At 42.8% G+C, this 21,418-nt stretch overlaps 1 protein-coding gene and 1 non-coding gene across 2 annotated transcripts; both read left to right on the top strand.

Annotated features, from left to right (window-relative positions):
• The first annotated feature begins 193 nt into the window (after positions 1–193).
• polr1a (RNA polymerase I subunit A) lies at positions 194–21,290 on the top strand. Its single transcript, XM_078289202.1, has 37 exons — positions 194–347; positions 1,608–1,716; positions 2,145–2,240; positions 2,554–2,703; positions 3,239–3,343; positions 3,519–3,604; positions 3,806–3,894; positions 4,208–4,285; positions 4,638–4,755; positions 4,849–4,993; positions 5,143–5,304; positions 5,432–5,554; positions 5,776–6,003; positions 6,246–6,353; positions 6,586–6,732; positions 6,838–7,029; positions 7,209–7,358; positions 8,072–8,255; positions 8,571–8,653; positions 8,940–9,098; positions 9,299–9,397; positions 9,776–9,928; positions 10,777–10,859; positions 11,288–11,453; positions 11,828–11,951; positions 12,140–12,240; positions 12,402–12,601; positions 13,737–13,904; positions 14,034–14,169; positions 14,674–14,834; positions 15,019–15,142; positions 16,141–16,248; positions 16,390–16,668; positions 17,972–18,172; positions 18,783–18,900; positions 19,081–19,245; positions 20,623–21,290. Exons 1-37 carry the CDS (start codon positions 271–273, stop codon positions 20,721–20,723), a joined length of 5,076 nt encoding a protein of 1,691 aa, XP_078145328.1. The 5' UTR covers positions 194–270; the 3' UTR covers positions 20,724–21,290.
• Positions 11,523–11,659, top strand: LOC139923431 (small nucleolar RNA SNORA5). Its single transcript, XR_011785187.1, has one exon. It is a non-coding gene; the product is annotated as a small nucleolar RNA SNORA5 (small nucleolar RNA).
• Positions 21,291–21,418: the final 128 nt, after the last annotated feature.

Below are 21,418 nucleotides of genomic sequence, written 5' to 3'. Positions count from 1 at the left end.
TTGAAGAAATACAATACTTTTTACGTACTTTTATAGTGAGCTAATTGTAATAATATTCACATATATACGCGAGTTTGAAAGGAAATGTCAAACAAATTGGGAAATAAGTCTAGTCAGCTATAGTCATGTCTCCCCCTCTGAACTGAGTGCCGTGGTTTAGTCTGAAGCGCCCACGTGTGAAACAGGAGCAACTTTTCCTTCGCATGTGGTTTAACGCGACTGACATGAATTTACAGCAATAAACTTCACGAGTGTGGATATTTTTCCGAAATGCTGTTTGGAAAAGAAGTGCCATGGCGGCGTCTGGAGGGCATGTCGTTTGGCATGTACTCCGCGGAGGAGATAAGGTGAGGGAGCGCTAGCTAGCTGGTTGGCTAAAAGCTAAACACGAGTTCAAAACAACATGCCTGTTCATGGTGTAAATACATTAAAACGTGTCTTCTTACAAATTACAGGCAGACCTTTCAGAAATGTATCTTACGTTATACTGTTGGCAAGCCACATTTCAGTTGAACCACATTTTCAACTCACTTCTTTTGGCCTGAACCTGATTTTGCATGCTTGTTAATGAAGTAAAATGACTTTTCTCATCTTACTTTACATTGCAAGGAGTTATGGCATTATGGCATGTCCAATAGACATGGAGAGTAATCATTCTAACATATAGCCTATATATTGCTATCTACTGAGTGTGTAATTTCAACAGGGATATGAGTAGGATCACATATATCTGCCCTTTTTTGTTGAGTGTCAACTCTGAAGTTGGTTGTGATTGCTGTCTCTAGATTACCAATTTAAGAATAAGTTAAAGGACTACATTGACTTTTGGACAACAGTTTGTGTGTGTTAAGTAGTTACTGTGCTATTGAGATGATGCAAAGTTGGCCATCCCTTAACCATACAGGGTGATGTGATCCTGTATTGATCCCTGTAGGGAACTTCTCTTTTCTCTTGTCCCTCCTCCACAGGGAGGTCAGAGGTCAGGTTCAGCTACAGAACAGCAACTCTGGAGCTGGTAGGGATTCATTGGTAGCCTGAGGACTGATCCCTCAAGGACTTTGGGCCAATGTCACTGGCATATTCAGTGTAGTGCATGAGTGTAGGGTGTGAGGGTTTGAAATGTTAGAAAAAGGAGACACGAGACAGGCTGAAGACATTGCACGTTGCCTTGGATACAGCAACACTACTATCTTGTGGAAAGCCTAGATGTACTTGACCATCTATTTTCATTGATCGGATGAAAACAGATATGGAAATCATATTCAAAACACATTTGTGTGATACAAACAACTGTGTAATAGTGCAATAAAACACTACACTAGCAAGACAAATATTTAAATTCACAAATAAACTTTCCTGAGAATACCTGCCATGCTTGGTGTGTTTACATTTTTTTAGGTGCTTCCCTAGTGTCTGCATTTACTGACTTCGCTGATGCTATGAATTATAGGCAGCTCCCTCTGAAAAGTTTGCAGACTTGCCAAAAGTCCGCATGGAAGTTCACATCAGAGCCCTTAACCTCTTGCTCATTTTGCAGTGAGACAACCCTAAGTCCTAAGTCTAACCACCTCACCTACTGTATATTCCTCTCCTTCTCTCCTCTCCAGGAAGCTGAGTGTGAAGGCGATCACCAACTTCAGGTTCCTTGACGCTGTTGGGAATGTTGCTCCTAACAGCCTGTACGACCTGGCCCTGGGGCCAGCTGACAGCAAGGAGGTAAAGCTCCATTGAACTTATACTACGTACATTCCATGTGTTGCTTATAACAGTACAGACACAACAGTAACATGCCATAAATCACTCTGCTCCTGATGAGGGGGTTTGTACTTCTGTGGTTTATAAGTGCATCGTAATCTGTGTGTAAAGCTGAAGGTGATGAGGATCTAGTTTCACAGAAATCAATAAAACCATTCTCATCTGTACTCAGTTTTGTCAAGTACTTAAAATGAAGTGCTTATACTTGCACTTGTTGAGCAAATGGTATTGATGCAGCAGTAAAACTAATCTTGATTGCATTTGTGTCTATTTTCTCTATCCATGCGTGTTCTACCTGCAGTCAGGACTTGAACACACACATACAGCCTGTATTAACTTGTGCTACTGAGTATATGTGTTTATGTTACTCTTTATTATGGTTCATCCAGGTGTGTTCGACCTGCTGTCAGGACTTCAACAACTGTCCTGGACACCTGGGACATGTAGAGTTACCGCTACCTGTATACAACCCACTGTTCTTTGATGTAAGTATGAACACACACACACACACACACACACTGCCACATGTTTACAACTCACTTTTCTTGGGTGTAATACTGGTAATGACCTGCCGGAGTATTGTATTTTACTTGTTGTTCCCCCATGATGAAACCCGGGGAGGAATTATTATAATTATAGGTAGAAAAATTATGTTTGATGTTGCCTTATTTTAAATTATTTTACAGCAGTTTGTCTCTTCTCTTCTTCCCATCCCCTCTTCCCATCTCTCCTCCCTGCTCCTTCCTCTCCTCCTCACCTGGCCCTCCTCCTCTGGTCTGCTCTCCTCTCCTCCATCAGAAACTCTACCTGTTGATCCGTGGCTCGTGTCTCATGTGTCACACCTTGACGTGTCCCAGAGCCGCCGTCCACCTGCTGCTCAACCAGCTGAAGCTGCTGGACCACGGAGCGCTGCAGGAGGTCTACCAAGTCGAACAGGTTCTCAGCCAGGTGGGTTGAGTATATTTGGTTCAGAGAGACACGGTGACACCTCCTGGAGGAGAAGGTTAAATGCTGTAAGCCTGTCTGATAGGAAAGATTTAAGCAGCTGTGATGGGAAATGTGCTGATCAAGGCCAAGACCAGTTGTGATGTGTTAACTGGAGCTAATCTGAAACTGCCTGTAAAAAAATGGATTGTTGCTGGATTTTTGAAAATGCCTTCCCAGCTTTTGTCTGTTGGTCTGCAAATTCAAGCCAGCAGCCGTCTGTTCACAAACACACTTCTGTAACAGCTAGGCTTTTCCCACCGCAAAATTTGAATGTGTACAGCATGATACATAGACCAATTGAGCTGTAGTTCTCTTGTTTGTTTGTTTGTCTTTGTCTGTTTCTTTTGGGGTAAATAACAAGCGATTATGGTGGATTTGAATTTAAGTCTGACAAATGTTAACTAGACTATGAGCATTGATTATACTTTGTGTGAATATGTGTGTTCTTGTGTGTATAATTGTGTGTTCATCTGTATATACTGTGTGTGTGTGTTAGTTCCTGGAGGGGAATGCCAAGGCCACTGGAGCTGAGATCCAGGAGGTGCTGAAGGCGTTCACCGAGAAAACCATCAGTATGAAAACTGGCGAGACCAGCAAGCCGGTCAGTACACACATACACTCACATAGTCACACTAACATATATAGACACATGCAGACACACATAGTAATGTAGCATTTTTTTTTCTTTCAGTTTTTTGGAGGGGTCTGTTACAATTTGAGTCATGACTCCCTGACTGGAGACAAATTGGTCTAATTTTGTGTGTGTGTGTTCTCAGATTAAACACGTGGTTGAGAGGAAGAACAGTCTGATAAACGACTTCTGGAGAATCCACATGAAATCCAGGAAATGCCCCCAATGCAGGTAACATGACAAAAAGATACTGTAATGAATTTTATTCTTACTTAGTGTCAATCCATAGTATTTTCTAATCCATATCTATAGTTTCTGATCAGAAAACAACTGAATACGCAGCTTGAAGCAGTAGAAAATGTCTGTGATTGTTACTGTTTATGTGATGGCATGTTATGATTAAAATAAATCATAATGTATGTGTGTGTGTAGATGCGGGCGGTGTGTGGTGCGTCGGGAACACAACAGTAAGCTGATTATCACCATGCCAGCAGGAGTGCAGACTGAAGGCAACACTGATGGTAAATACTGAAAGCATTACTATCATTTAGACTGAGAATACATAAATATGCATGCTTAACATAATATAAATACGGTTACCATGTGACTAGTGGAGAGAGAATTGTGGGAAAGTGCTGATTTGTTTAATTGTTTCTGATAACCAGAAAAATAGAAGTGGTTTGTAGACTGTAACTGTCGTGCCCCAGTGGAGTTTCTGATGGAGAGAAGGGGCAGCAGACTGTACAGCCTGGACAAACCCTGCCTATATATGGCTCTGGAGCACAGCAGCTGGTGTATCTGGATCTCATCTGGTTATTTTTCTCCCTGTAAAAGACCTGATGGCTGGAAAGAGAGGCTACCTGACCCCTAGTACTTCCAGAGACCACATCAACAAACTATGGGAGAAAGAAGGTACTCCGACGGAATGGCTGTCTGCCTGTTTTTTATTATGTCCCACCACCGTGGTACATGGTATAGTAGGGTGTCCTGATCTAAAACGATGATGTCATATGCTACTTTGCATATTTGTGGAATTTGCCATATTCATTTGTCTGTAAGTCTGTAAGTAAAACCGTTTTGAAAAGTTCTGTATAAATGAAGATCATTTTTGTGTCCGTCCTAGTAAGCGCCAACTGTCATTTAAGTGGGGAAGCCAAATAGTAGAGTGGCGAAAGCAACTCATAACCCTGATCAGTTCTGGGTTGAGAGAGAAAGTAACTTTCAAAGTGTGATCTTGATCTTTCTCCTCCTCTGTTTCTTCCAGGTTTCTTCTTGAAGTGTCTGTTCTCAGGTCTGGAGGAGAACTCAGAGGTCCAGGAGGCAGAGAGACGTTTCTATCCTGACCTCTTCTTCCTGGAGCTGCTGGTGGTCCCACCCTGCAGGTACAATGCATTTCTCACCACAATGTAATGCACCCAAAATAATCTGCTCCTTGTAGCTTATAATGGTACTTTTGCCCCCCCACCCCCACCCAGGTATCGTCCAATTAATCGGCTGGGTGACCAAATGTTTACCAATGGTCAGACTGTCAACATGCAGGCCGTCATGAAGGACAACGGAATCATCCGGAAACTACTGGCACTCATAGCTGAGGAGAAAAACGCTCCAGAAGAAGAGACAGTAAGACAGTGTGTGTGTGTGTGTGTGTGTGTGTGAGTGACATGAAAGATCGCAAAAACTCCTGGCCCTCACATGCAGTTTGTGTTCATGTGTTTCTGTCGAATCCAGTGAACATAACATGCCTACCTGTCCTCTCTCATCCATTTCAGGCATCTGAACCGACAGACCAGTCTTTTCTGTCCGCCATCCCAGGCCAGACGTTAACAGATAAGCTCTACAACATTTGGATCCGTCTCCAGAGCCACGTTAACATCGTCTTCGACAGCGACATGGACAAACTGATGGCAGAGAAATACCCCGGAATCAGACAGGTACCTTATATAATATACATACAGGTAAAGAATGCATCACATAGGTAAAACAACATAGTATAACAGAGCTTGACATGTCTATGGTGAAGACATTATTGTTGTTTTTCTGTCTCTTCTCCCCTGTCAGATCCTGGAGAAGAAGGACGGATTGTTCCGGAAGCACATGATGGGTAAACGAGTGGACTACGCTGCGCGATCTGTCATCTGTCCCGACATGTACATAGGCACCAACGAGATAGGAATACCCATGGTACATTAGTCTGTTTCACTTCTTTTTCCCTTTGTTTTGTTTATCTCCACTACCACTACCAGCTTTTCCAGATCATTAAACTGATTTTTGGAAATGGTGCTCAACTGAAAAAAAAACAAGATTGCACAACTCTCTTAACATGTTCACCTAAACTCAAATTTGCATCCAAACTTGACCCAAGTCTCTCCATCTCTTTATCCCCGTGTTGGGTCTTGCTGTAGGTGTTTGCCACCAAGCTGACCTACCCCCAGCCCGTCACTCCGTGGAACGTGAAGGAGCTCCGTCAGGCCGTTCTCAACGGGCCCAACATCCATCCCGGTGCCTCCATGGTGATAACCGAGGATGGCAAGAGAACCATCCTGTCGCCTACCAACCTCGCGCAGAGAGAGGCCGTCGCTAAGCAGCTGCTGACACCCTGTCCCGGTCCGCATAAGATGCCCATGAAGATAGTAAGTCGGACAGGTTAAAGGAATACACCAAGATTTAATGAGATTGGCCCGTTGCTCAACTTACCTGTTACGTGATAAGAACATAAGACACCAAAACTATCCATGTGTCCACAGTAGTGTCCGCACTCCCTGCCACAGACAGACATAAACCCACGAACACCCTGCAACCTAAGTCTACCCTTCATTCTCAATTAAACACCTCTTCACATTCTTCTCTTTCTCCTCCTCTTCTCTCTCTTCAGGTGAATCGTCACATAAAGAACGGAGATGTGTTGCTATTGAACAGACAGCCAACTCTCCACAGACCCTCCATACAAGCCCACTGTGCCCGCATACTGCCAGGAGAGAAGGTAACATTTAAAATGTAACATCTGACTCCTTGTCCTAACCCCAGCCTACCCTCCATTCAGGTCCCGTGTGCCTGCACACTGCCAGGAGAGAATGAACTGTTACAATACATTTTGTTATTTTGATGTTATATGTATTGCAACTTCACGATTCCAACTGTAAGGCATACAATGCTGAGTTTTATTTACAGTTATGAGGATATATATCACATTTGATGTTATTGTGATGTTACAGGTACTGAGGCTCCACTACGCTAACTGCAAGGCGTACAATGCTGACTTTGACGGAGACGAGATGAACGCTCACTTCCCTCAGAGTGAGCTGGGCAGAGCAGAGGCTTATACATTAGTCAGCACTGACCAGCAGTACCTGGTACCCAAGGTACATATATAGAGGGCTTTCAGGCTTTCACACACACACACACACACACACACACACACACACGCACGCGCGGAGGTCATCACTCATTTGTCTCTGTCTCTCTAGGATGGTAAACCTTTAGCGGGTCTGATCCAGGACCACATGGTGTCGGGCACGAGGATGACGATACGAAGCTGTTTCTTCACCAGAGACCAGTACACTGAGCTGGTGTACAGAGGGCTGACCGACAGACCAGGCAGAGTTAAACTGCTGCCTCCAGCCATACTCAAACCACAGCAGCTATGGACAGGAAAACAGGTAGAACGCTATCCTTAAAGTTGAACTTAACCCCTAACCCTACTATTCTCAGACCTCGGTGACTATAGACAGGAAAGCAGGGAGGCTATGATGACAGAAAATTTCTACATACAAAGAACCTTACTGATGACTTGTTACGTAATTGTCCTTAATGAAATCTCATTTGGCGTGAATTGCAGGTGGTGTCTACCCTCCTGCTGAATGTAATCCCACAGAAGGCCTTGCCTCTCAACCTGATTGGCAGGTCGAAGATCCCCAGCAAGGCGTGGATTCAAGTCCCGCCAAGAGCCGCTCCGGGGTACCGTCCTGACAGCATGTGTGACTCCCAGGTACACACACACACACACACACATAGTGCATATGGCCTCCAGCAGGGACCAAATCAAGTTGGAGAACATACTGGGCTCAATGAAAAGTATCGTAAAAAATGAGTGTTGGTTAGAATTTTTGGCAAAACTCTTTCATCTACATTGCCCCAATATGTTCCCTGTGTGTCATGGCCCGAAGAGACAAATGGCTCATTCATTCATCCATTCACTCTGATTCCTCAGATCTGCCAGAAGAATTGTTGTTGTTTATTAGTTATTGGTTTATTTTTCATTTATTCATTCTTTACTTTGCAAAAAATGCCCATCTTAACAAGTCATTTAATGTAATATTTTGTAAGATATTTTCACTCTCACTATTGGAGTGATCTGCCTTATTCTGCCTCGTTTCAACATATTGAGACTTGTATCTAGAAAATTTCCCAAATGAGTCACTCTATTGGAAACAAGCAAGGGCATCAATTGGGTGTGACACTCACGTACTTCAGTTAATCCTTGGTTTTTGTAGTTTTTATCATTATAATGGAGAGCAAAAATCATCAGAAATCTATTTGGAAGCCTAAAAAAAATCACATCAGGATCAGGACCAATGTTCCCTCTAAGCTGATAGTTTGGTGACCTGCGTCTAATAATTTATCACAAAATAGTAATATCTTGTCAGTCATCAGTCAGTATTTACTATCCTTTCCCTTCTCTCTCCTCTCCTTGCTTCCTAGGTGGTGATTCGTCAGGGGGAGTTGTTAATGGGCGTGTTGGACAAAGCCCACTACGGCTCCTCAGCCTACGGTCTGGTCCACTGCTGTTACGAGCTGTATGGAGGGGGGACCAGTGGCAAACTGTTGAGCTGTCTGGCCCGGCTCTTCACCGCCTACCTACAGCTATACAAAGGCTTTACTCTGGGTAACATCCCACACTCACTTTAACTAAATAACACATACACAAAGCTATTTAGTGTGCTACCTGCAGCAGAGGTGTTGAGGTCGATATTATCAGCTGATTGTGTATATTGCACTGATTATTCCAAGATATTCACCTTTACACAAGACCTTTGAAAAATGATAAATCTCTGCAAAAACCCAGTGCATAATGTGTTTTAGATGAGTGCTATGATGCTAATTTAGCTGTTTGTGACATGATGTGCTATGACTTTATGTGTATAATGTTTACACGTTTCTGTGTGTGTGTGTGTGTGTGTGTGTGTGTGTGTGTGTGTAGGTGTTGAGGACATCCTCGTGAAACCGGGGGCCAACAGACAGAGGAAAAAGCTTATTAAAGAGTCACTAAACTGTGGCACCAAAGTGAGTTTTACCACCAGCCTGTCCTATTGGGATTAGCAGTTTAGAGAGACCAGTCCAAGAAGTCAGTATCATGGCAAATATACAGACTACAGACAAGATAGGCTCACGCTTATAAAGCTAATATTACATCAATGTGGAGTAGTGTTAGAGGAAGGATAAAGATGTCAAATACAACCGCAATGAAATACTTTTTCCTGGATGGTATGCTGTTTAAATGTGTTCTAAGGTCATGAAACGAATCCAGTCAAAAAACTACATTGATTTATTGTCCTTCTTTCTCTCCCAGGCCCTCCAGGCAGCGTTCAACCTGCCCTCCAACGTGGATCAAGCCGAGGCTCAGAGCCGCTGGCAGGACGCTCACCTCAACCCGGACCAGAGAGACTTCAACCTGGCTGACCTCAAGTTCAAAGAGGTGGCCAACCAAGTGAACAATGATATTAACAAGGTAACCAGTCACTGTCACTGCTGCTACTACTACTGCTGCAGTAGCACATATAGTAGGTTTACTATAGAGATGCACTATATATCTATACATATTATGAGAAAGGCAACAAAGAGACTTTAACATGGCAGACCTGAAGTGTGTGCCTGCTGGCCTCCACTCTTCTTAATGATCATGATGAAATGGTGTATATGTGTTTGTAGGTGTGTATGCCGATCGGCCTCCACACCTCTTTCCCAGACAACAACCTCCAGCTGATGGTCCAATCAGGAGCCAAGGGATCGACTGTTAACACCATGCAGGTATTTTCCCTCTTTCCCTCCCTCTTTCTTCCCATTAAGCCTTTTTCTCTAGAGATCGAATGGTCCTCATCACCAAAACTCATTGTTGTAGGATGTTTACTGACTTGTTCCACAAAACTAAAATGACCCTTAGGCTATTAACCTAGAAAATCAAACTATTTGCTTTAGTAGTATAATATACCCAGTGTTCTCAGATGGGTATTTATCAAGGATCACATTTTGCCGTTCCTGAAAACACTGTCCTGACGTGTGTGTGTGTGTGTGTGTGTGTGTGTGTGTGTGTGTGTGTGTGTGTGTGTGTGTGTGTGTGTGTGTGTGTGTGTGTGTGTGTGTGTGTGTGTGTGTGTGTGTGTGTGTGTGTGTGTGTCTTTGTTTCAGATCTCGTGTCTGCTAGGTCAGATTGAGCTGGAGGGCCGTCGGCCACCACTGATGCCCTCTGGGAAATCGTTGCCCTGCTACCAGCCGTATGACTCGTTGCCTGGCGCAGGGGGCTTCGTTTCTGGAAGGTTCCTCACAGGCATCAAACCACAGGTAGAAGAGGAGTGCGTGGTGTGTGTTGTGTGGAAGACTTATGTGATGTGGCAACACGCTCCCTAGTGAGCTTGATACCATTTTACACTGTAACCATCTGAATGGTTAAGCGTTGTGGTAAGTGAAAGCATTCTAGTGGTAGCGTATCCTTTCATCATGAGCATTATTATAACTAGGGCTGCAATGATGCATCATTAGTGATTACACTGACTATGAAAATTGTCAGTGTGTTGTTTTATTTTAGCTGTGGCAAGCCCAAATCCCAAATGTGTGTATTAGGTTTCAAAAACATTGACCCAGAGTGCCTTTAGCTTGGAAATACTGTAAAAAGAAAATCAATAACATGGTGCTTTGTTGATGGTGTAATGCTGCAACAGCACACCACAACAGTAACTACCATGTATGAAACAATCCCAATCGCAACTTGATGTATAAGTTATCTGAACTTGATAAACCCATTAGCTAGAGAGCTAGTATGCAATCATCATATTGCACGCAAGTCTTTGCATTTGCTACATTATTAATGGCCAAATTGGTGTTTTCAGATACAGTGTTGGAAAGGTTGTATATACTGATAGTGTAGGTTTTCCAGAAGGTTAAATTGTTAGGTGGCTGCCTTGTGTTTCTCAGTCTGCCTTAAAAATCAGCTCTTTATTCCAGGTATGCTAAATATTTGGGTAGATCTGTACACTGGAACTCAACCTAAAAGCTAGCTGTAATGTGTTCATTTAGTCATTTAGATTCATAGGAAAAATAATCAATAACAATCCTAAGTATGACAAAATTATCGTTAATTAATTAATTAATCGTATGTCTTTCCCCATGTTTGACATTTTTCTCATTTCCAGGAGTTTTTCTTCCACTGTATGGCTGGCAGAGAGGGACTGGTGGACACAGCTGTGAAAACATCCAGATCAGGATATCTGCAGAGGTAACGACATAAGCTCCCTACCTCCCTAATAGACCACAAAAGTCTGTTTCTAGACTGTGGCTGGCAGTGATCAAAAAATTAGAGGAAAATGGGCCTGCATGATTTGCCTCTCTGGCCCTAGCCACACAAACAAAGGGAAATTTTAGCCACTGCTTAAACAAACACCATTACAGGAACAGGAGTCACAGGAAAAACCATGACATAATTCAAATTTTGGACATTGGGTGTTTTCACTCCAGGAGTTATTTCGAACACGTTTCGCCCTTAGTTGAGGCCATTTGACCATCTGAGAACACAGAAATCTACTTTCATCTACTTTCATCTCCTCTTCTCTCCTTCCTCCTCCTTTTCCTCTCCTCGCCTTTCCTCTTCTCTCTTCTTGCTTGTATTCTTCCCTCCCGTCTCCTCCCCTCCCCTCTCTCCTGTAGGTGTGTTATAAAGCACCTGGAGGGGCTGGTGGTTCAGTATGATCTGACGGTGCGGGACAGCGATGGATCTGTGGTCCAGTTCCTGTACGGCGAAGACGGGCTGGACATCCCGAAGACTCCATTCCTTCAGCCGAGACAGTTCCCCTTCATAGAGAACAACTACGAGGTAAAGTACACACCGACAAAAACGCACACACACACACACAACGGATGGAGACTGTGTATTTAGAAAGACTGCAGCCTTGTCAAATTCAGTGCTTCCTCCTCAGTGGGTGACACTGGCCAAAATGGCTGCTACAGTGATGGTGTAGTTCATGGGCCCCACGGCGCTCCAACATGGCCACTGGGGATAAATATGTACTACACACAAAAAACACACAAAAACAAAACAACGTAACATCCATTGTTTACACTTCTCACCTCCCATTTGTTGTTTCCATTCAGTGCTGAGGAGGGAAGGTAACACATCTTGTAGACTACTGGCAAAAAATAAACACGAACAGCCGAAAAGATTGAACCATGTTTTCCTCTCCCCATCAGGTGATCAGGAAGTCCCAGGCTCTGGATGAGGTTTTGTTGCGGTTGGACCCCCAGGCTGCCAATCAACACTTCGCAGCCATCCAGCGCTGGAAAACAAAGAGAGAGGGGGCGTGTCCACGGCAAGGTACCCAACAACCTGTTGGAATGCAGTATGACAATCTGATGTCTTCGCTGGTTTAAATTTTGTCAGATCATGGACGTTGTGGGACGTTCATGTGTCATTCAGAATATTAATAAGAAACTCTTTCAGGTTGCCTTTGTAAACATCTGTCATATAATATTTATATTTGTGTGTATTAATCTATGTATCAGGAGCGTTCCTGCTGTTCTCCCAGAAGAAGATGGGCAAACTGAAACAGGCTGAAGGAGGACAAGCGGTGCAGACCGATGGCAGAGGCAATGCAACACTACAGGTATCCATACACACATTCATTGGGACAGATTAAAATATTCAATAGTCATTTTAGTTATAATACTGTGAGGTGGTCTTCCCAGCCTCATTGCATTTGGTGTGAGATAATTAAACTCAAACCTAATTCAGCTGAAGTCTAATATGACTACACTCCCTCCCCAGCTGTTGGACCGCTGGCGTTCGCTGGATGCAGACAACCAATTAAAATACAGCAGGAAGTCGTCTCGCTGCCCAGAGCCCAGTTTGGGCTTGCTAAGGCCTGACATCTGCTTTGGATCAGTGTCCGAAAACTTCCACAGCATCACAGAGAAGTACCTGCAAAACACCGCCGGGAGGAGCCAAGACAGCCTGGACCCTAGCAGGTGCGTGTCTGTCTGTCTGTCCGTGTGTGTGTGTGTGTGTGTGTGTGTGTGAGAGAGAGAGCGCATGAGTGTGTGTGAGAGCGCTAAAACAACACTGAAAGGTTAGAGACAGTGTGTGAGAGTCTTATAGAGTGAGAGTGTTCAAAATGGGTCAAAAGATGTAATGAAATGTTATAAATTGCAAAGTACTTTAGTAACATCCTCAGATTGATATTGTAATATTTTTTAAAAAGTTACACCCTTTAAAATTTAATAATTGCAGGTTTATGTATTAAAAAATTGCATTATCAGGAAAAATAAATTGTCAGGTTTTATTAAATTTTTGATTCATTTAGGGACATTTTGACAAGTTATGACATTTTCTATCAGTTATTACATTATCAGTTATTACATTATCATTGGGCACAGTGTCTAGTCTATGTAGGACCATGTAATGTAGTCCATAGACAGCTCCATGCTAACACTTTAGCAGACACTATGTTGAGTGATAGCAGGCTCCATGCTAACGCTTTAGCATACACTATGTTGAGTGATAGTAGGCTCCATGCTAACACTTTAGCATACACTGTGTTGAGTGATAGTAGGCTCCATGCTAACGCTTTAGCAGACACTATGTTGAGTGATAGCAGGCTCCATGCTAACGCTTTAGCATACACTGTGTTGAGTGATAGCAGGCTCCATGCTAACGCTTTAGCAGACACTGTGTTGAGTGATAGCAGGCTCCATGCTAACGCTTTAGCATACACTGTGTTGAGTGATAGCAGGCTCCATGCTAACGCTTTAGCATACACTGTGTTGAGTGATAGTAGGCTCCATGCTAACACTTTAGCATACACTGTGTTGAGTGATAGTAGGCTCCATGCTAACACTTTAGCATACACTGTGTTGAGTGATAGTATGCTCCATGCTAACACTTTAGCAGACACTATGTTGAGTGATAGCAGGCTCCATGCTAACACTTTGTTCAGGCATTAATAGGAAGTCAGCCCTCTCTTTCTGTCCAGTCGTGTCCTTCCCCTCACTTTCTATCACTGCACTGTGGGCATTGACTGGACACAGTCTGTACTTGTCTGCTGTGTTATGAAGTAAAACCAGAGGGAAAAGAAACACCATCTGTCTCTGTCTGTGCCTGCAGCCTTCGTCAGCTGTTGCATTACAAGTGGCAGCGTTCACTGTGTGATCCAGGGGAAGCGGTGGGTTTGTTGGCAGCCCAGTCGATAGGCGAGCCCTCCACCCAGATGACACTCAACACCTTCCACTTTGCTGGCAGAGGAGAGATGAACGTCACTCTGGGAATACCTAGGTACTGCCGCCTGTTCACTTATTCATTATTCACTTATATTCTCATTATCCAGGCTCCTTAAAAATGTCTTAAATGATCTAAATTCGATCTTTCCTCCTCTCTGTGTGTGTGTCCATGTCCCTCTCTCAGGCTTAGAGAGATCCTGATGACAGCCAGCCCCAGTATCAAGACTCCTATGATGAGTGTTCCAGTGCTGAACACCAAGAAGGCCTTGAAGAGAGTCAAGACGCTCCGCAAGAAACTCACCAGGGTCTGTCTGGCTGAGGTACGGGTCAACTCTCGTCTCGTCTTGTTTTATTTTCTTAGATTTATTCCTCTCTTTTTTTGTTTTCTCCTCGTCTTCTTTTGTTTCCTCTTGTCATTTCTTGTCTTTTGTCTTTTCTTCTCATGTGTCCAGAAAGAGACCTGTGAAAGCATGTAAATAGAAATTTACATGCTTTTTCTTCTCTTGTCTTGTCATTTCTTGTCTTTTTTTTCTCATTTCATCTTATTTCTTGCCTTGTCTCGTCTTTTGTCTTGTATTTTGTTTTCTCTTCTCTTGTCTGTTCTTGTCTTCTCAACTTCTCTTCTTGTCTTTTATCTTTTCTTTTCTCTTTGTCTCTTCTTTTGTCAACTTCTCTTGTCTTTTTTGTCTCGTCTTTTCTCTAAAATGTCTGCATGTTTGCACACGTTTCACTGTGCATGCTTCTGTTATAATTGTGTTTCTAGATTTAAACGTTAAAACTAGAACTCACCATAACCCTGTGTGTGTGTGTGTGTGTGTGTGTAGGTTCTGCAGAAGGTGGATGTGGTAGAGGCGCTGCAGATCACGGACAAAACTCTCCAGAAGATGCGGACGTTCAAAGTCACCTTCCACTTCCTGCCTCCCGACCGTTACTGTGACGACAAGCTGCTGACGCCGCAACAGATCCTCCGCTACATGGAAACCAGGTGTGTGTATAGATAACATATTTGTAATATATTTGTGTGTTTGTCTGTATTTGTCTGTCTCTGCTGTCTACTGAAAAATGTATAATACCCCCAGAATCCATTAAGAATTGCGGTACCAAGCTAGTCTTTGGCTAACCTCGCCTCGGTCCTCCTCCTCACCTCCTCTCCTCGTCTCTCCTTCCAGGTTTTTCCGTCTCCTCCTGGAAGGCATTAAGAAGCGCAGCGCCAAGCTGGCCTCCATCGCCGTGGATACGAGGAAGGCCACGCTCAGAGACAAGGACCACGATGGAGAGGGGTCGGCTGGAGCGGTGGGTGTCCATTTTCAATTCAGTTTGTCGGTCTTCTTCATCGTTTTACAGATGTGGGTTTTGGAATGCAGATAGCGATATTTTTGGATTGAAGCAGCCAATAGCTGATATTTTGTGCCGATATTCAGTATCTTTAAATTTGACCATTTTCATGCCAAAATATTCCAAAAATTACAAGTGCTCAGTGCTTTTTTTCTTTCTTGGTAGGGTGGAAAAGACTCTGAAACAGGATGATAATCAAACATATTCATGCACACATGTGGAATCAATTCAAAATGTTATATTAGAATCAGTTCAGGTTAAGGGCTTCTTATAGACAACCAGGATAGTATTAATCAATTAATATGTAATCCAAACAAACCGGACCATATCTGCTATACTGGGGGTGGATGACACTGACTGCCGATATCTGATTTTTAATAAAAGGCCAATATCAGCCTGATATATCAGCAAACTGATATCGGTCTAACCCTAATCCCCAATACCGCTGTGGATTCCTGCCCCTGGTGCCATTTTCCATCCCTAATTGGTTGACTTGGTATACTTACTTGGGATGCAAAATGATTGCAAATTGAAACAGTAATGCCAAGTGAAGACAAAGGATTGGTTGTTGTGTCAGTGAGCATGTTAACAGAATAGCCTGACGTGCAATTTCAGTTGGCTTCCTGTGCTATTCACATTATAAAGCAAGTGTTTCTACATACAGCTTTGAATTTCCCTGAAAATGGATGGTTGTCATTTGTTTAAGTGCTTAGTTTGTGGCAAGCATTTTCCTAGAAAAGAGAATTTTATTTCATTTATTTATTTCATTTGCCCTGATTGTGTTTTGCTGCCTGCTGTTATGTTTATGGAATGTTAGTGTTGTGGTTAGGGCTGCGTTAATGTTCAGTATTGTCACTCAGTTTTGAATGTTTTTGTCCGAACCTTTTTACCCCTTCCTTGAAAATGACAAAATAAGTTCTGAATTGACCTCGATCTGTACTTCTGACTCTTATCAGTTAAACGACGGGGAGGTGGAAGAGGAGCGAGACATCGTCGACGACCAGGGGAACGAAGGAGACGCTGACGCTTCTGACGCCAAACGAAAAGAGAAACAGGAAGAGGAGGTATGAAGATACACACACATACTGTATATGTACTGCACATATTGTGGTGTTTGGATGGTATAACACAACAGTGATTCAACGTATGATTCTCATGATGCGTTCTCTGTCTATGTTTCTCTCTCTCTCTCTCCCATTCCGCAGGTGGACTATGAGAGCGAGGAGGAGGGCGATGAGGGGGAGGAGAGGGAAGATCAGGGAGAAGAGGAGGAAGAGGCGGCGGAGAGGACGGAGGAGAACAGCTTGGAAGCCACCCAGCTGGAGTCTGCGAGAGAGGAGGGGAGAAGGAGAGGATCGAGAAGAAGAGGAGGAGAGGAAGGAGAAGAAGAATCCGTGGATAAAATGAGAGTGAATGCCGTTCTGGAGGCGCACCCGGCTATAGAGAGCTACTCCTATGACATCCAGCATGGACTCTGGTGTCAGGTGGGTTCAAACTTTGCACACAAGAAGATTTTTTTTTTATTATTATTATTATAATTTTTTATTATATACAACATATAACATATATGGTACATACATGCATATCTGGGGATCACGTAATATGGCCAAAGCTCCCCCTGGCCACCAATCTAGACACACTATGGGATTGACATGTCATGACCAAAAGAACCGATCTAATTCCCCCAAACAAATACCATAACATATACACATATACAATACATACGCACACCCACATACATCCACACAGATAATGTAATACATAATAATACACACACTCATGCTTACATACACACACACCCACACACATACACTAATGTAGTTGCATGAAATCAGAATATGTACAGAGGTAGGTGAATAGGCCAAAACAAGTAAACAAAAGAAAAAATTAAATAGATAAATAATAATATCAATAGTTATAATGGTTGTAATAATCATAAAAAATATATAATAATTCTTCATCAGTGTAATGAGGTCCTAACTGGGTCAAGACCGGTCCACCGGGCATAGGACCAGCACCTGGGGCGGGGGGGCAAAACAGGCACCGCATAGGCGCACCCGCGGTCCGCCTACCCCACAACCCTCCACAGCAGAGCATAGCATATTGATTATGTTGAGATACCTGTGATTGTACCTGCACACATACACAATCAAGCCACATAAAAAACACCTACACTTCCTAACAGCCCCCTGGTCCTCCATGACCTTTTCGTCCGCAGCGCTATGCCAGCAGAGGGCAGGAGAGGAGAGCACAAGCCATTTTGTTTTATTTTATTTATTTATTTATTTTATTTATTTATTTTTTATTCCCATCCTTCCCCAAGGCTTAGTTGTTCCCATCCCTTTAGGAATTTCAAGGTTTGTAGTTTTCTTTGAGATGTTAATCTTTCTATTATCCAGTGTCATCAAGTGCAAGATCGATTCCTCTTCATCATTGCAAAACCTACACAAGCAAGTTTGTTCTAGGCCCCAAATAGATAGCATCTTTTTAGTGGGTAAGAATTTATATATTATCTGTATTTGTATTATACGTATGGATACATCTTGGGTTGAATTATAGATAATATTAAATACATCTTTCCATGGAATTATATTAATTGAGTCTTCCCACTTATTTAAGGTATATATTGGATTTTTAACGGTTTTGTCTTTGACTATATTATATTTATACATTTTTTTTATTAATTTTATTTCCACAAGAAGATTAACAATGTTTCTTTTTAAAATGTATTTCTCATCCATCCTCTCCATTCATCCATCGCTCCATCTCTCGTCTCCGTGTCCACAGGTGAACCTGGTCCTGCCAGTGAGCAAGGTGCACTTCGACCTCACCTCCATTATGTCGACGCTGGCCCAGAACGCCGTCGTCATGGAAACCAGGGGCCTCACCCGCTGCCTGCTGAGCGAAACGACCACGAAGACGGGACAGAAAGAGTCAATCCTCAACACGGAGGGGATCAACATGCACGAAATGTTCAAGCACAGCGATGTACGTCGGCACAATGGACACATTTTTGCTTTTGCTTTCTACTGGAAGCATTCTGAATATGAGACTGCACAATGGTTTTGCGGTTAAAGTACAGATAGACAGCGCTAATGAGGGGAATTTCCTGTGTTACGCCAACCAGTGTTTCTGTGCAGCGAAACACATAAACATAACCAGGCACTTGATATCTTATCCGTGTGGCACTACCAGAACCTTGCGCTGACTCCACTTGCCTCTAATGACTCAGAAGCAGTATGGAGTGCATCGTTGATAATAGATGAGCATAGTGGTCTGACTCATCAGTCCAGCTTTGAATCATCATCCTGCTGCAACATGATGAACTTGAAGATTGGGATGTAGAATTTTTTTCACCCTGCCATTTTTGTCTCTTGAAGCATTAAAAAGTAGAGAATTGGGGGCTAATTAGGGGAAATTGGTAAAGAAAATGTGTCAATCAATTTGAAAGTAAAATGTCTTCAATTAAAGGGGCATTAAGTAATCTATGACAACTAAATCATCAGTATTCCAGTGAGGTCTATGCTGTGGTTAACTCCTCAGGAATCAGCATCATAAAATGAATGGGATATAATGGGACTGTGTTGTTTTTCTCCAGATCCTGGACATCAACAGACTGTATTCTAATGAGGTCCATGCTATGGCGAACACCTATGGGATTGAAGTGGCTCTGAAGGTTATAGAGAAGGAGATCAAAGATGTCTTCGCTGTCTACGGTACACACACACACACACACACACACACACACACACACACACACACACACACACACACACACACACACACACACACACACACACAGCGTTAAACCCCAGGCACCTGTTATTGGTAGCACACAACAATGGTTTCAGAAGGCCTATAATTTTTCTTCTCTGTATTTCTCTGTCTGTCTCTAGGTATTGAGGTGGACCCCAGACATCTGTCACTAGTAGCAGACTACATGTGTTTTGAGGGTGTGTATAAACCGCTGAACCGGCACGCCATCCAGTCCAACTCCTCTCCTCTGCAGCAGATGACCTTCGAGACCAGCTACAAATTCCTCAAACAGGCTACTATGCTGGGTGAGGAAAGGATGATAATGCTTCTGCCATGATAATAATAAGCTAACTGTTACAAATCTATACTGAACAAAAATATAAACGCAACACTTTTGGTTTTGCTCCCATTTTTCATGAGTTGAAATAAAAGATCTAAGACTTTTTCTATGCACACAAAAGGCTTATTTCTCTCAAATTTTGTTCACAAATTTGTTTAAATCCGTGTTAGTGAGCACTTCTCCTTTGCCAAGATAATCCATCCACCTGACAGGTGTGGCATATCAAGATGCTGATTAAACAGCATGATTATTGCACAGGTGTGCCTTGGGCTGGTCACAATAAAAGGCCACTCTAAAATGTGCAGTTTTTATCACACAACACAATGCCACAGATGTTGCAAGTTTTTAGGGAGCGTGCAATTGGCATGCTGACTGCAAGAATGTCCACCAGAGCTCATGTTGCAGCACAATAATGCACCGCCCCATGTTGCAAGGATCTGTACACAGTTCCTGGAAGCTGAAAACATCCCAGTTCTTGCATGGCCTGCATACTCACCAGACATGTCACCCATTGAGCATGTTTGGGACGCTCTGGATCGGCGTGTACGACAGCGTGTTCCGATTCCTGCCAATATCCAGCAACTTCACACAGCCATTGAAGAGGAGTGGACCAACACTCCACAGGCCACAATCAACAACCTGATCAACCCTATGTGAAGGAGATGTGTTGCACTGCATGAGGCAAATGGTGGTCACACCAGATACTGACTGGTTTTCAAAAAATGCATATCTGTAGCCCTAGTCATGTGAGATCCATAGTTCAGTGCCTAATAAATGTCTTTTTTCAAGATAAAACTGCACATTTTAGAGTGGCCTTTTATTGTGACCAGCCCAAGGCACACCTGTGCAATAATCATGCTGTTTAATCAGCATCTTGATATGCCACACCTGTCAGGTGGATGGATTATCTTGGCAAAGGAGAAGTGCTCACTAACACGGATTTAAACAAATTTGTGAACAAAATTTGAGAGAAATAAGCCTTTTGTGTGCATAGAAAAAGTCTTAGATCTTTTATTTCAACTCATGAAAAATGGGAGCAAAACCAGAAGTGTTGCGTTTATATTTTTGTTCAGTATATGAACTACAGAGATAGAGAAGAGATTGATTGGTTGTCACATTGATGATTGATTGATAATTCATGGTTCATGGGACAAGAATGAACTAGTGTAGTAACTAGCAATGTCAAGGTAAAAAGAAAAGGCGAACAAACAAAATGAAAGTGAAAAAGTCAAATTTAATGGGCTTTTATTTCAGGCCTCAAGGCAATTTGAGAGGGTGTGCAGACTTTGATAACCACTGTCATGTTGTTGTTGTTCATGTCTATGTCCTTTTCCCTGTTCAGGTTCCCATGATCAACTGGTGTCTCCCTCAGCCTGCCTGGTGGTGGGCAAGGTGGTCAAAGGAGGAACTGGCCTGTTTGAACTCAAGCAACCACTGCAGTAGAATAGATACTGCATTTACCCATCAGTATGGTTGGGAAAGAAGGATAAGGCAACTTCACATGGACTGAATTGATTGCAAGGCTGGGGTCGATTCACTTCCAGTTTTCAGTTGATTCAAAATCTTGGCACATGCTGTAGTTCCTTGGCTAATAACTAAGCATTCGGTCTCAGTTATTTCATAATGAGGTGGTGTGACAACCTAATCATGCCAAAAGTGCTTTAATATTTGCACTCTGAGAAAAATACAGTTCCTGAATTAATTGATTTGAAAGTGAATGTAACTCGGCTCTGGTGCCATGACTGATTTATTGACTGACGAATTGAATCACTGAACAGTCACTGTATGATACTGCAAAAGGCTACATAGTGTAGGAGTTCACAGCACACATAAGACACAACATACATGCTGCCACACCCACAAGCTTTAAATCTATTAGACAAATGACCTACAGGATTTGTTTTCTCTTTGTATTTAAAAAAGCCGAAAAGTTAAAAATGTATGGGGAAATTGTATTGTTTTACGTTTTGTGTTTGACAAGGTAGTTTTACCACCAATTAAACACCGGTTAAAGTGTCTCACTTTGTCTTCATTTGAATCTGTGGAAAGTTATCTGTCTTGAGAGGACGAGTAGGCAAAACAGCAGGATTTGTTTTGCAAAACACTATGGAAAGATGCCAAGAGAGTGTTAAGGGCTT

Source organism: Centroberyx gerrardi, chromosome 16, assembly GCF_048128805.1.
Source record: "Centroberyx gerrardi isolate f3 chromosome 16, fCenGer3.hap1.cur.20231027, whole genome shotgun sequence".
Lineage (NCBI taxonomy): Eukaryota > Metazoa > Chordata > Actinopteri > Beryciformes > Berycidae > Centroberyx > Centroberyx gerrardi.
This window is presented reverse-complemented; position numbering and strand designations above follow the sequence as displayed.

Coding starts and splice junctions, on each gene's coding strand:
- polr1a (XM_078289202.1), top strand. CDS start 271: ATGCTGTTTGGAAAAGAAGTGCCATGGCGGCGTCTGGAGGGCATGTCG. Junction 4,994..5,142: donor ACGCTCCAGAAGAAGAGACA/GTAAGACAGTGT, acceptor CATCCATTTCAG/GCATCTGAACCGACAGACCA. Junction 9,929..10,776: donor TCACAGGCATCAAACCACAG/GTAGAAGAGGAG, acceptor TCTCATTTCCAG/GAGTTTTTCTTCCACTGTAT.